Source organism: Xenopus tropicalis, chromosome 7 (assembly GCF_000004195.4).
Source record: "Xenopus tropicalis strain Nigerian chromosome 7, UCB_Xtro_10.0, whole genome shotgun sequence".
In the NCBI taxonomy this organism is placed as follows: domain Eukaryota; kingdom Metazoa; phylum Chordata; class Amphibia; order Anura; family Pipidae; genus Xenopus; species Xenopus tropicalis.
Window position 1 is genome coordinate 78,473,189 of NC_030683.2, and position 16,705 is coordinate 78,489,893.

The 16,705-nt window shown below is 37.6% G+C and overlaps 1 protein-coding gene across 2 annotated transcripts in view; it reads right to left on the minus strand.

Annotated features, from left to right (window-relative positions):
- grik4 (glutamate receptor, ionotropic, kainate 4) overlaps positions 1-16,705 on the minus strand; it is a 339,069-nt gene that overhangs the window by 26,731 nt on the left and 295,633 nt on the right. For both annotated transcript variants that reach the window (XM_031906130.1, XM_004916121.4), the window contains exons 14-15: positions 14,362-14,471; positions 2,388-2,561 (exon numbers count right to left, since the gene is read on the minus strand). In XM_031906130.1, the coding sequence (XP_031761990.1) occupies positions 2,388-2,561; positions 14,362-14,471 (284 nt within the window). The remainder of the gene's footprint in view (positions 1-2,387; positions 2,562-14,361; positions 14,472-16,705) is intronic.

Sequence of the window (16,705 nt, forward strand, 5' to 3'; positions counted from 1 at the left end):
AATAAATAGATGCAAAAGACCCAGGTTCAATGTCCGAATATAGGTCTTTTTATGTAAAGTTCCTGAGTGCATCTTAATTACTACTTTGTTCTATGTTCCTGACATCCTGCTTTGTTCCTGACTACATTTATTGCCTCCTACCACGATCCTTTGCCTGAATTTGACTAAGAGACTTGTTTAACCCCTCAGGTACCAAATACTGGATTTTCCAAACTCTGCTTCCCCCTTGGTCCTGACTTCAACCCCAGTAAAGGCAGTTGGGCATATTAAAAAATAAAAGTGGAGATTTGTTGGATTTTACGCTTTATTTTAGTTTAGCTAGGAAAACTCATAATCATTTTTTTCAGGACAACGTGGGATTTTTAGTTTTTCTAAATGTTTATGTAATGCCACTTCTGTAACAAGATTTAAGGGTCTAAATACCAAAAAAATAAAGAAGTTGATATTTTGCATAATATAAGGATATATATCACTAAAATGTTGTATTTTAAATGAGAAAATACAACTGATTTAAAAATCTGCATGATTCATGAATGTGCCAATACCAAATACCAACACCACAGAAATCAGCATACTGTATTCCCGATTCCAAGGCCAAAAAATCCTCTAACAGCAGGTTCACCCCAGGACACCATATATTTTTGCAATGGGTACATGAGGAACCCCTACTGATTACCAGTACACAGCAATCTGGCCTACTCCAATGAGGTCCATCCGATAAGGTGGGGCCCAACAGGACCAGGGCCCACCTGTTTTTTCCCCCAGTAACAAATTGGGCCAGTCTAACCTTCAATTCACAGTACCCTAAAATCCTACTTTGCGTGTTAGTGTGCATGTACTATTTGCTGATCATAAATATGGCTGCTAAAAACAGAGGTGACACAGCATGGGGTGGGGGCCAATGCTGTCAAGCATCTTTGTAGTTCTGGGCATGCTATGGGGGCACAGATAATGTGTCAGGGAAGTAATTAAAGAGCTGACACTGCTGGTAAAACTAAAAATTTGCCTGGGAGGCTTTATTTTCCCTTAAATAATGATTAATACAATATATTCACGCTATAAAAAACAGTGTAATTATCTCGTTCAGCTAAAACTAGCATAATAATGCAAATGTACGGTAACTTGTATATTTAACTTGTACTTATGTATAAGTCTTATGTATAAGATTATATAAATTGCATCTTTTATTTAATAATTGTTTTACTTGTTTATAAAAAAAAAAAAAAGTGTTTACGAGACTTTTTGCACTTTTTTTTTTTGTTCTAGGGTTAGACAGAAACTTGCCCCCTGGCTGCTAATCCCCTTGAATATGCTAATGAGCCCCAAATGGTGACCCTACAACAGGTGTAAAATGAAGATTGTGTGAAACAAAGCAAAGCAGATGAGCTGAGAACTGATCTGACACAGGGGGAAGGGTGACACTGAGCTTTACTCCAGTTTTAAAATGTTGGGGAAAATTTACTTTAAAATGTAATTTTTGTGCAATTTTTACGTTATTTAAAATACCAATTCACAAAAGTGTATTTAAACTGTCTTTCTTTCACCAGAAACTGAAGTGTTGGTTGATTCTGAATGAGGCGGATTTCTGTTTGTGAATATGGAGAAGTATTTTACACCATTTTACCGCCATTTTTACTTCAGAAACAGCTTTACTACATTACACATCTACACTTTTGTGAATTCCCCCCATTAGGTTATTACGAGCAGGTACCCTCCATGCGCTGGGACTTTCTGCTTTACTTCAGCTGCTTACTCCTCAGAGATCATTTTGCACAGATTTAGCTCTTGGTGCTGCAATTTGTTAGTTGCATACATCTAGATTAATATTACTTTCAAGTACATCTCTGTCTGCAGATCAAATAGGAAGCAAGTCTTGTGCTTACATTTGTTTCCTGCACAAAATACATTTCTGTTACATGTACCCCTTCATATTTCTGGTTTTTGCATATATTTGTAGGAAAATTAATGCTTAAATGGACACTAAAAGGGTTATTTACTATGTGGAAGGCATGGTGTAAAGTGCAAAAAACTGTTGCAATCTGCCAAAATGCCTCAGCTTGTTGCACAGAGACCTTTGGCCTCCACCCTAAATACAGTGCTGCCAGAATACAGCCAGGCCCAGGACAGAAGTGCTCTGTGCATTAGCACTAAGTGGTGCGTTTTGCGCAGGGTCTTTGTAAATGACCTCTTAACTTTTTCCATAGTTTATTTCCTTCAGGCCATCCCCCCTAGAGTCAATTTAAAGCATATTATTCTGATCTTTAAAATTATTTCTGTAATAATAAAAAAGTTATCTTGTACTTTATCCTGTTACAAGGATAATTATAAAAGATACATAGTTTAAATTTGTACATAATTTGAATGCAAAAGCTTCATGGCCAACTTACCAGACACCACTGACGCAGCGGGTAGACAGAGCTCTTGGTGCAATTGTAGATCCTTGCTGCATAAATCCCCCTACAGGAAACCAAAGGCTATTCCCAAGGGAGTACTGATTCACTAGAAGATTGCACCTTCCCTGTGCACATGGGTGAGGACTGTACCATTCATATGGAGTTAAGCTGCCAAAATTAAAAAGACCAAACCTTGTTAGCCTGGTAACATATCCTTGCAAGCTTTTAAGAATTAATTTTATTTTTCTTGACTATCATTCCCTTATGTACAAATGGTAGGCTACTTACAAGAAAGTGGATATACTTAAATAATCATTAAAAACAATGTACATATTGGCATATCACTTTCATGACAACCAATTAACGTCTCATTATTATCTCATAAGTTGCTCTCTTTGCTTTTAGATAATCAGAGATATAACTCGTTTTATTGCCTGGGGCACTAAAGCAATGCTCCGTTACAGATAGGTTAAAGAAACATTAGGGATGAATCCAACCGACTGTTATATTAAGAAAGCTAGATTTAGGATTCATGTCATACGAGTGTACAAATATAGCTTTACAGATTTAAATGCACTTATTTCCAGCACTCTCTTGCATTAGATTTAAAACAATAAAATGTCTTTATTTCACATTTCACCACTTGTGTCCAACATTTCAGATCACATCCTTGATAAATGTCCCTATGTGACCAAAACATTGGACACAATTGGTATGTGAAATGTGATCATATTAATATCATATTAAGGCTGGCACCTCTCTGCATGGTAGCATTTTTTGGGATAAGTGTCTTCTGCATGATAGCATTGGTTCCACAGGCTTAATCCTCCCCAGCTTGTGGCTCTTAAAGGAGAGAGACTGCCAAAACCAACAACTGCTTTTTTAAAAGCCACAACCAGAGGGAGGAGTGGAACCAATGCTACCATGCAGGAAAGTGAGCGCCAAAAATATGTCCGGAAGTAATTAGTTAGGACCATTTCGGGTTTACCTTGACATGGTATGGTGATTATAACTTTGTAAATAAAAATCCTTGCTTTTGTAAATACACACAGGTACTAAATTACCAGTGAAATCAGTGCCCAGGGAATGTGCATTGATCTATTTCGTACACTTGAAGCTAATTTGGCCAGATCAGTAGCACTTCTATTGTACTTGTATATTTTAACTTAGCCTTGGAGTGCTACCACAACCCGCCTCTTTGTGTGTGTGGGTACATATGTATATATATATATACCGAATAGAGTTTGCACCATCTGTTTTTTTAACCTTAGGTTAAGTTACAAGCTTAGCTAATTGTGATTCAAATATATCTATAGTGATTCACTCTCTTTGAAAGCATAAGGTAGTCTCCAGTTTGTCCAACATTTTGCTTTCATTGTAGAGCCATGGTAACGTTAACAGTGCTATAAATGTAGCACCCATCACTGATGTCATAAAACTCCACTTACAACACTGCATTTTGCACAGAGACACAACCAGCAGGTTTATCCCTTTCACTGCCAGCCGTTTTGAACAAAGCGGAACTTCTACTGCCAGACAGTTTTTGAACATTTTGCACTGTTTCACTTTAGGGGCCTTTCCTTGGGGTAACTTTTAGTTTACCCAGGAAAACAATATATTGTTTTTTTCAGGACAACCTAAGCTTTTAAAATATGGTAGAATTTTTGTGTAATTCCAATTTTGTAACAAGATATAGGCTTCTAAATGTCTAAAAAATGAAAAAAAATTATATTTTCCAATATAAACACATATACCAGAAACAAAAAATATTTTATGCATGAAAATACACCTGATTTGGAAATGCCAGGGGTCCACTGAACAGTTTGATGCCCAATATGTATAGTTTTAGCTAAGTATGTGGCATGTAGGGGCCCCAATGTGAACATACACCCATATGTACTGTCATTTCTGTCATTTCAGCTTCTGCAAAATCAACATTTACATCATTACATGTGGGATAAAGCTAGTAAAAAGTACATTCACCCCAGAAAGCCATATATTTTTGGAAAGTGCACATTCCCCCGAATCTAAAATGGGTATCCATGTCTTTCTACTCCACAGTACCAAGCCGCAAAGCTTTCCTAAAGTTGGCAATTTTGATAACATTTCCAAAAATCCACTCAAAGCTTCCAGTTTCCAGCATCTTATCTCCCACATAGCATTAGGTACCAAGATAAAACACCCTAAATATGAACGCCAGGGGCCCACTGAACAGTTTGATGCCCAATATGTATAGGTTTACCTAAGTATGTGGCATGTAGGGGCCCCAATGAGAATATACCCCCATATGATCTATCATTTCAGCTTCTGCAAAATCAATACATTTACATCATTATATGTGGGATAATACTAGTAAAAAGTACATTCACCCCAGAAAGTCATATATTTTTGGAAAGTACACATTCCCCCGAATCTAAAATGGGTACCCATGTCTTTCTACTCCACAGTACCAAGCCATAAAGCTTTCCTAAGTTTGACGATTTTTATGGCATTTCCAAAAATCACCTCAAAACTTCCACTATGCAGCATCTTATTTTCTACAGGTCATTAGGTACCAAGACAAAACACCCTAAATATGAACCCCAGAGGTCTACTGAACAGTTTGATGCCCAATATGTATAGGTTTACCTAAGTATGTGGCATGTAGGGGCCCCAATGTGAACATATACCCATATGTACTGTCATTTCTGTCATTTCAGCTTCTGCAAAATCAACATTTACATCATTACATGTGGGATAAAGCTAGTAAAAAGTACATTCACCCCAGAAAGTCATATATTTTTGGAAAGTACACATTCCCCCGAATCTAAAATGGGTACCCATGTCTTTCTACTCCACAGTACCAAGCCATAAAGCTTTCCTAAGTTTGACGATTTTTATGGCATTTCCAAAAATCACCTCAAAACTTCCACTATGCAGCATCTTATTTTCTACAGGTCATTAGGTACCAAGACAAAACACCCTAAATATGAACCCCAGAGGTCTACTGAACAGTTTGATGCCCAATATGTATAGGTTTACCTAAGTATGTGGCATGTAGGGGCCCCAATGTGAACATATACCCATATGTACTGTCATTTCTGTCATTTCAGCTTCTGCAAAATCAACATTTACATCATTACATGTGGGATAAAGCTAGTAAAAAGTACATTCACCCCAGAAAGTCATATCTTTTTGGAAAGTACACATTCCCCCGAATCTAAAATGGGTACCCATGTCTTTCTACTCCACAGTACCAAGCCATAAAGCTTTCCTAAGTTTGACGATTTTTATGGCATTTTCAAAAATCACCTCAAAACTTGCACTATGCAGCATCTTATTTTCTACAGGTCATTAGGTACCAAGACAATACACCCTAAATATGAACCCCAGAGGTCTACTGAACAGTTTGATGCCCAATATGTATAGGTTTACCTAAGTATGTGGCATATAGGGGCCCCAATGTGAACATATACGCATATGTACTGTCATTTCTGTCATTTCAGCTTCTGCAAAATCAACATTTACATCATTACATGTGGGATAAAGCTAGTAAAAACTACATTCACCCCAGAAAGTCATATATTTTTGGAAAGTACACATTCCCCCGAATCTAAAATGGGTACCCATGTCTTTCTACTCCACAGTACCAAGCCATAAAGCTTTCCTAAGTTTGACGATTTTTATGGCATTTCCAAAAATCACCTCAAAACTTCCACTATGCAGCATCTTATTTTCTACAGGTCATTAGGTACCAAGACAAAACACCCTAAATATGAACCCCAGAGGTCTACTGAACAGTTTGATGCCCAATATGTATAGGTTTACCTAAGTATGTGGCATATAGGGGCCCCAATGTGAACATATACCCATATGTACTGTCATTTCTGTCATTTCAGCTTCTGCAAAATCAACATTTACATCATTACATGTGGGATAAAGCTAGTAAAAACTACATTCACCCCAGAAAGTCATATATTTTTGGAAAGTACACATCCCCCCGAATCTAAAATGGGTACCCATGTCTTTCTACTCCACAGTACCAAGCCATAAAGCTTTCCTAAGTTTGACGATTTTTATGGCATTTCCAAAAATCACCTCAAAACTTCCATTATGCAGCATCTTATTTTCTACAGGTCATTAGGTACCAAGACAAAACACCCTAAATATGAACTCCAGAGGTCCACTGAACAGTTTGATGCCCAATATGTATAGGTTTACCTAAGTATGTGGCATATAGGGGCCCCAATGTGAACATATACCCATATGTACTGTCATTTCTGTCATTTCAGCTTCTGCAAAATCAACATTTACATCATTACATGTGGGATAAAGCTAGTAAAAAGTACATTCACCCCAGAAAGCCATATATTTTTGGAAAGTACACATTCCCCCGAATCTAAAATGGGTACCCATGTCTTTCTACTCCAAAGTACCAAGCCGCAAAGCTTTCCTAAAGTTAGCAATTTTGATAACATTTCCAAAAATCCACTCAAAGCTTTCAGTTTCCAGAATCTTATCTCCCACATAGTGTTAGGTACCAAGATAAAACACCCTAAATATGAACGCCAGGGGTCCACTGAACAGTTTGATGCCCAATATGTATAGGTTTACCTAAGTATGTGGCATGTAGGGGCCCCAATGAGAACATACCCCCATATGAACTATCATTTCAGCTTCTGCAAAATCAATACATTTACATCATTATATGTGGGATAATGCTAGTAAATAGTACATTCACCCCAGAAAGTCATATATTTTTGGAAAGTACACATCCCCCCGAATCTAAAATGGGTACTCATGTCTTTCTACTCCAAAGTACCAAGCCATAAAGCTTTCCTAAGTTTGATGATTTTTATGGCATTTCCAAAAATCACCTCAAAACTTCCACTATACAGCATCCTATTTTCTACAGGTCATTAGGTACCAAGATAAAACACCCTAAATATGAACCCCAGAGGTGTACTGAACAGTTTGATGCCCACTGTACATAGGTTTATCAAAGCACATGGCACTTAGAGAACCCCAAATATACCTTGTGCACACTAATTTCATGGCTTATCTTTACCTAATTCATAAACACATGGCAGTTTTATGAGGGGTAGAAGCTGCAGAAATGTAGGGTGACCCCTAAAATCCCTATATTTTTGGAAAGTACACATTCTGACAAATCCAACAAGGGTAAAGAGTCCTTTCTACACCAAAGTACCAATCTGCAAAGCTTTCCTAAAACTAGTGGTTTTTATGACATTTCAGAAAATCACATAAAAATATTGCAGTTTGCCGCATTTATCTCACACAATTTCTTGCGTACAAAGGCAACACACCCCAAATAGGAACACCAGAGGTCTACTGAACAGTTTGATGCCCAATATGCATAGATATACCAAAGTCTGCGGTATGTACTGAACCCAAAATGAAAATAGCGCATAAGGATTTCTCGCCTGCCAGCTCAGCTTTTGCACACAGAGCCCCCTGACAGCCTATTATATGCAGTAAGACCCCCAAACTACACAGGGACCCCCAGAAAACCATATATTTTTGGAAAGTACACATTCTGACAAATCCAACAAGGGTAAAGAGTCCTTTCTACACCAAAGTACCCATCTGCAAAGCTTTCCTAAAGTTAGTGGTTTTTATGACATTTGAGAAAATCGCATAAAAATATTGCAGTTTGCTGCATTTATCTCACACAATTTCTTGCGTACAAGGGCAACACACCCCAAATAGGAACACCAGAGGTCTACTGAACAGTTTGATGCCCAATATGCATAGATATACCAAAGTCTGCGGTATGTACTGACCCCAAAATGAAAAAAGCGCATAAGGATTTCTCGCCTGCCAGCTCAGCTTTTGCACACAGAGCCCCCTGACAGCCTATTATATGCAGTAAGACCCCCAAACTACACAGGGACCCCCAGAAAACCATATATTTTTGGAAAGTACACATTCTGACAAATCCAACAAGGGTAAAGAGTCCTTTCTACACCAAAGTACCAATCTGCAAAGCTTTCCTAAAGTTAGTGGTTTTTATGACATTTGAGAAAATCACATAAAAATGTTGCAGTTTGCCGCATTTATCTCACACAATTTCTTGCGTACAAAGGCAGCTCACCCCAAATAGGAACACCAGAGGCCTACTGAACAGATTGATGCCCAATATGCATAGACATACCAAAGTCTGCGGTATGTACTGACCCCAAAATGAAAATAGGGCATAAGGATTTCTCGCCTGCCAGCTCAGCTTTTGCACACAGAGCCCCCTGACAGCCTATTATATGCAGTAAGACCCCCAAACTACACATGGACCCCCAGAAAACCATATATTTTTGGAAAGTACACATTCTGACAAATCCAACAAGGGTAAAGAGTCCTTTCTACACCAAAGTACCCATCTGCAAAGCTTTCCTAAAGTTAGTGGTTTTTATGACATTTGAGAAAATCGCATAAAAATGTTGCAGTTTGCCGCATTTATCTCACACAATTTCCTGCGTACAAAGGCAGCTCACCCCAAATAGGAACACCAGAGGCCTACTGAACAGATTGATGCCCAATATGCATAGATATACCAAAGTCTGCGGTATGTACTGACCCCAAAATGAAAATAGCGCATAAGGATTTCTCGCCTGCCAGCTCAGCTTTTGCACACAGAGCCCCCTGACAGCCTATTATATGCAGTAAGACCCCCAAACTACACATGGACCCCCAGAAAACCATATATTTTTGGAAAGTACACATTCTGACAAATCCAACAAGGGTAAAGAGTCCTTTCTACACCAAAGTACCCATCTGCAAAGCTTTCCTAAAGTTAGTGGTTTTTATGACTATTGAGAAAATCGCATAAAAATGTTGCAGTTTGCCGCATTTATCTCACACAATTTCTTGCGTACAAAGGCAAGTCACCCCAAATAGGAACACCAGAGGCCTACTGAACAGATTGATGCCCAATATGCATAGATATACCAAAGTCTGCGGTGTGTACTGACCCCAAAAAGAAAATAGCGCATAAGGATTTCTCGCCTGCCAGCTCAGCTTTTGCACACAGAGCCCCCTGACAGCCTATTATATGCAGTAAGACCCCCAAACTACACAGGGACCCCCAGAAAGCCATATATTTTTGGAAAGTACACATTCTGACAAATCCAACAAGGGTAAAGAGTCCTTTCTACACCAAAGTACCAATCTGCAAAGCTTTCCTAAAGTTAGTGGTTTTTATGACATTTGAGAAAATCGCATAAAAATGTTGCAGTTTGCCGCATTTATCTCACACAATTTTTTGCGTACAAAGGCAAGTCACCCCAAATAGGAACACCAGAGGCCTACTGAACAGTTTGATGCCCAATATGCATAGATATACCAAAGTCTGCGGTATGTACTGACCCCAAAATGAAAATAGCGCATAAGGATTTCTCGCCTGCCAGCTCAGCTTTTGCACACAGAGCCCCCTGACGGCCTATTATATGCAGTAAGACCCCCAAACTACACAGGGACCCCCAGAAAACCATATATTTTTGGAAAGTACACATTCTGATGAATTCAAAATAGGTAAAGTTATTTTTGTACACCAAAGTTACACATGGGAAAGCTATGCTAAAACAGATCAGGAATACTAATATAGGGATAAAAATGTGCAAATCAGTGAAACAACAAAATAAGCCACATGACAGTGTAATTAGTGGTCAGAATATCTGATCCAATAGTCACGCTGTCAAAATAAACAGTTTTTGGGGGAAATAGAAAAAAAAAAAGAAGTAAAATGAAAAAAATTTTTTAAATTTTTTTTGAGTTTGTGTATACATGTGCACATGTAAAAGTTGTGTGACAGTGTGTATATGAGTGTATATGAGTGTATATAAGTGTATATAAGTGTGCAAAGTGGGAAAAAAAAAAAAAAAACAACCTGTGCTAAATTGTGTTGTATGTGTGTATAAATGTATATAAATGTATGTAAGTGTGTGTAAAAGTGTGTATAAACAAAAATAAAGTCACACTTACCTGTCCTGAAGATCAGATCGGTTCCCAGCTCCTCCATGCTGCAGACGTCAGGAGGAAGTGAGTGGGAGGCGGCTCAGGGGGGAAGTAGGAAGCAGTACAAGCAGCAGATGCGATGCGATCGCATCTGCTGCTTGTAGGATGGTCCTGCGATAATCGCATCGCAGGACCATCCCCCCCAACCCCCTCCGCTCGTTGCAGAAGGGGTTTGGGTCACTTCTGTCTCTCTGCACTGGCGGCTTTTGCCGCCGATGCAGAGAGAATGGCCTAGGGAAAGAAAACGTAGGTACTACGGTGTCGGCAGGAAACTGCCTTTTTTAAAACACCGTAGTACCTACGTGCTTGGCAGGGAAAGGGTTAAACTGGGTGCATTTTTTAAGCAAGTTACAGATTTGTACAGGCTTTACTGCAACCTGCTGTACTCAGTTGTCTTATCTAATGCAATTACTGTGAAGACAAAATGCTTACAAAAGATAAACTATAATAAGGCATTAGTTTTTTTATTATAACATAAAAAGAGTTACAAGCAAGAAGTTGCTCCATATGCTCTGTATATAGTGGATGTATGTAACGTGTCTTCCAATAAGTGTTCTGCTTTGAGCATTGGATACAAGAGAAACCAATTTGTCTGCGTTATATTTCTTCATATAAACAAATGATAATGTGAACTGACTAATAAAATTCATGTATGAATCTGAAATGTAATGTAGTTTGCTGTGCTTATGACTTAAAACAGTGGGATATGTTTTCCCATCTATTGGCTTGCCTCCTTAACATTTTGCCTATACACAGAGTGATCTGATCATAAATAACACATGTACTTTGAGCCTTCACTGCCCAAACTACATCAGATTTGAAAATGTCTCCATTACAAAGTAAGGTAAAAGTATATGAAGGGAACATGTGTTAAAATTGGCAAGATTATCAAGTTTTCCTTTTACTGGATCACATATCTTCATGTACAACAACCCTATGGCCCAAGTGTAAGAACTGGGGAAGTAAAGCTTAACAATTAAATTGGACATTATGTTTAGGGTTCCTGTACCAGACCAAGGCAACCACTGCCCTTTAGCAGTGAATATCTGTGCCTCCAAAGTTGCCCCAAGTAACTTCCCATCTTTTTTTCTGCTGATTCACTGCGCATGCTTTCAGTTACTAAGCTTAGGGGACAGGCTAAAAGTATACAATATTCATAGAATATAAACATCACAATATACGGCTGATTAGTAATTTATTCAGGTTGACATAATATGGCAGCTCTAAAACAAGAGCAATAAGCATCAGAATTGAATAATCATTCCTATAGCAACAACTTATATGACAGTAGAACCTTATTCTCTGCTTATTTGCAATAACCCCTAATCTTAGCTTCCCAACAGGTGCCCAGAGCACACCGAGCATGCGAGTGTCACTGACACTTTTCTCTGACACTATTAACACAAACTAAGATTGTGAGCTCCTGTGACAACTTTAAAAGCCTGGATAATTACTACTATAGAAATGCTGAACCTTTGGGCTGGTGCAATAAGTCAGTATATAAAAAAGGGCATCTCTAGCCATATTCATTGATAGGGTTTAGTTCTCCTCTTAATTTCAGACTTGTGTCTGCTGCTTTATAGAGAATTCTTGCATCATAAACAGCTGAACATTATAGCCAGCCTCACTCCAAAACGGATACTTATTGGGATGGTCATAAAATGAAAAGACAATTTAAAATAACGAGTTGTTAGTTTTTCTTCATTAGCACCTTCAGCTTAGTTAGAAGGTATTTACCAAGGTTTTCAAGCTTAAGTGCTTCCCCGCATTATTATCATATAGAATGTTGTATCAGTGGAATATAGGCACAGCAGAAAAAAAACCCATCCATGATAGCCAATTAGTATCTCATCATTATTCTAGGAAATATGTATGCTTGGTTATTAAATAGTTGGAATTCTTTACCCATAATCTCTTTGATGATTCTTGTATGGTCACACACTACACTGCTGGGCTTTTTTTTTTTTTCAAATTTCCAATTAACCACATAAAAAAAGTGAGTGAGATAAATGATTAAGTGTAAACAGCAAACTTTCCTTTAAAATACACCAGTGGGCAATGTGCACATCTAATTACCAACATCCCTTTAAAGAAACATATCTAATTAAGGTTTAAATGAAAAAGCGACCAAATGCATTTAGTGATTAAGAAGAAACAAACCTAGCATTTCTACCAGGCATTTCCTTGGTTGTTGATTTGAGATTTAGAGTGAAAATAATTTGAATCTAAAGGTTTCTCCAAGCTGAATGTCTGTTCATTTAAATACTTAAAATAAGTATTCCCTACCCAGTCCGGCAAAAGCTTACACTTTTTATTCAAAACCTGAATGAAAATTTCTTTAGATCCACCGGGGAACAGGCAAGAAATTGTGATCTCGTCAAAAGCTAATGTTATTCATTTTTGTGCTCATGGATATAAAAAAAATGTAAAATGTAGTAATAACTTTCTCTGGAGATACCAGGCAAATAACTGCAGCATAATTCATACACTTTGTGACAAAATGCATTGTTTGGAAGCCTGGACATGGAGTCCTGGTAGAGTTGTGTCCATTACACAGTAGTTGGCATGGATCTGCTGCTGGAGCTTTTAGTTTTGGACTAAGGTTGGAGGTCTGCATCTCTAATATGCTTGTATGCTTACACAATATGTCTAGTATAGAGTATACATGTATAGGACCCATTATCCAGAATGCTCGGGACCAAGGGTATTCCAGATAAGGGGTCTTTCCGTAATTTGGATCTTCATACCTTAAGTCTACTAAAAAATCAATAAAACATTAATTAAACCCAATAACATTGTTTTGCATCCAAAAAGGATTATTTATATCTTAGTTGGGATCAATTACAAGGTACTGTTTTATTACTACAGAGAAAAAGGAAATCAATTATTTGATTAAAATGGAGTCTATGGGAGAAGGGCTTTCCGTAATTCTGAGCTTTCTAGATAACGGGTTTCTGGATAAGGGATCCCATACCTGTTTCTTTATTTTGTTTTATAAATATATTATCCACAGTATTACTCCAGGGATCTGCACCTCTCTCTATATGTTTGCATTATAGATCATTGAGGACCTGTTACAATACCCATTTTCAGATAAGGTGGCTGCATTCGGATCTATTTAAATAGAGAAGTTAAGAAAACTGAGCCTTGGTTTTAAGTTTAAAAAGACTGGGAAAAACTAAATTCAGTTGCAAGTTAGACAAACCAGGTAGTGGTGGGTTAAGGAAGTTATAGAATATGGGGCCTTAACTTCCCTGATAGCTACCTTTGTTTGTGGAAGTAGAGGCCTATGTCAGTAGATACATCCAGTATTAGGTAAAGGTCTCTTTCCCGAAAAATTATACGGGTATGGGATTCCCTTTTCTGGAAACTTCTTATCCAGAAAGTTCTGAATTATGGCAAGGCCATCTCCCATAGACTCCATTATAATCAAATAATTCAGCATTTTTAAAACATGTACTTTTTCTCTGTAATAATAAAACATTGTACTTGATCCCAACTAAGATATATCTAATCCTTATTAGAGTATTTAATTAATATTTATGGATAGATGATTTCTTAGTAGACATGGTATGGAGTTATAAATTACGGAAGACCCCTTATCGACAAAACCTAGCATTCTGAATAATATGTCCCTTTTTGAGTAAACAAGTTGCTTGAGCGTGATTTTTGGGCAAATTGGCAGCAATTTACAAACAAAGTAAATTCCCCTACCAGGTGAAAAAGTTTAATATAAAAATATTTAATAGCATATGGCCTGGTAGTTTTTTTTATACATTTTAGTAAATCTTTAAGTAAAAGTTTATCAGTCATAAAGCAATTATAACCAAAGTGTGATGGTGAGAAAGGTAAAAGTAAAAAGTGGGGGAACTTAAGTGTGTAGTAGAGTGGGTTTAATCTCTGCATGCTTTTCATCAGATCTACACTAGATGGTGACAGAAAGTCAATGTGAAAAAATTACCGAGCTACCAGGAACAGCACACAGCTGACAGCTAAATAGGCAAGAAGCATGAAGAGCCACACACCAGGAGAGAAGGGATCAAGGAAAGAGAAATAGCCAGGCTTCCGTCCCTGTAATAAAACAAAAGAACCATGAATGCACAGTGCAGAACAATGAACATAAAGCAATGCATTATTAGCTGGGGTTAGGCCTACAGTTAGGAGCTATATATATAAAGTCCATAACTGCTCTTATTAAACATTACTGTAGTAGGCATGTTCCACAGATAATAGATGTTATTCCCTGAGATATTACCACAGATTCATTTAAACTCTATCAGAATCCAGGCTTCTGCTGTGGAAATCACATTACTTTCATTACAATAACCTGTGGTAAAAAATAAAGCTTCATAGAACTTATTAGGGAACTATAATAGTGAAAGAGGTAAATTACCCCCTTTCTTAAAATGTATTTGTAAAAGTCTTTTATTCTCTTCAATCAACTTCTCTCATTCACATTCATCCATTAAAGTCGATTGAAAAAAATTACTCTGTCATGCTCTGCACACAGGGCCCCTATTAGAAACTAGTGGTGGCAGAAATCCATAACTGATTATTTTACAACACATGAGACAGAGAGGAGCAATGACAGAGGCATTTAAATCTGCCAACTTGGGTTAAATCTGATGGAATGGGCGCACAGATTATGATGAATATGTGGGTAGCTTAGGTCATGCTGACGCTGGCAGAGGTCTTGTCTGGAATAGTTCTTCATATCAAAAAAGGAAAATCACTGTTATATGTTGGGACAGAGATTGTCTCAAATTCTGTATCATATTTTAGTAGATCAGCTTAAACCATCAAAGGGCATGAATTTAGCAACTGTGCTAGACAGCATGATACATGCTATTATCAGCTGATCATTGACTTGAGCTGTGCTCTGGTTATGAAGACTGAGACAAAGGCACCCTCCTGACAACAGGGACTTTGTGAGCCTGCAATTATATACAGCAAGTAAATTTCCCCCTCCAATCTTCACTATAGCACACGTGCCATACTAATATTGGACTTTAAATGAAACTCTAAGAATAATAACTCAAAGAAAAAGAATATGGTATGGTCACTAGGTTTATGAATGCCTTGAGGAGTGTATAATGTTTTGTACAGTCCTTGTTCCAGGATTGTACACTACTAATTTACATGGGTGCAGTTGGAAATCACCAAGGCTATTCGGAAGTTGTATTTACAGATGCCTTTTTAGCATAGGGCGATGACACATGAGGTGCTGTGGTCATGACCAATCTCCTTGTGTGTCATTGGCCTAAGAATAGAAGTCAGAAGCGGACAAGTCTTGATTTAGAGACCAGAAAAAGCTCAAAAGTATGCCTCATTTACCTATACACATCAGAGGTCTGGAATAGTGTCACAGATACTATAAGTATGTAAGCAATTCCGCATCTGCAGCAGGTAATGGAAGTTTACCATTTTGAGCATGAAAAAACAGGGTTGGGTTATAGCAGAAAGAGACGAAATGTAGGATAATAGGATAATTAAGAGGGAGAAGCATAGGCAAGGTAATATGGAATTTTTCATACTGGTTATGTGAAGAAATAGTAAGAATGCCATATGGTATGCCTTGCAAGGATAAGAAGAAGATCAGTAGAAGTTCTTAAGGGTTCTACAGAAATACAAGTAATGTATATATACTTTAATTATTCTGTACTCGACAAAAAAGCTAATTGATTGTAAGCCACAGGCTAGGGTAAGCTTTACCTATTATTAGGGCTCATAAATATATCAAAGACAAGGTTGAAAATGCAAAACATACATGCAAAGCTCCTTGCCCCTTCCTTGCTTCACCATAAGCTAATTTTTGTGCTTCGGGTGCAGTCAGGAGGTGAAGACCTCCCCCACAATGTTGATATGGTAATGGCTAAATAAATGGGTTAAGCAACAAGATTCACGTCAGCGTCTGTTTGTATTATTCATTGAACTGAGACATAGTTATTGATATTATCCCAGTGTATCACAAGGGGTTGTTCACCTTTGAATTAACTTTTAATATGATGTAGAGAGTAGTATCCTGAAACAATTTACAGTTGTTCTTTATTTTTATTATTGTTAGTTTTTTAGTTATTTTACTTTTTGTTCATCAGCTCTTCAGTCTTGAGTTTTGGCAGTTATCTGGTTGCTAGGATCCAATTTACCTTAGCAACCAAAGAGTGGTTTGAATGAGAGACTGGTATATGAATAGGAGAGGGGCTGAGTAGAAAGATAAGGAATAAAATGTAACAATAAAACTATAGCATAACAGAGTAACAGTTAAAGGAGAAGGAAAAGTAAAAACTAAGTAAGCTTTATCAGAA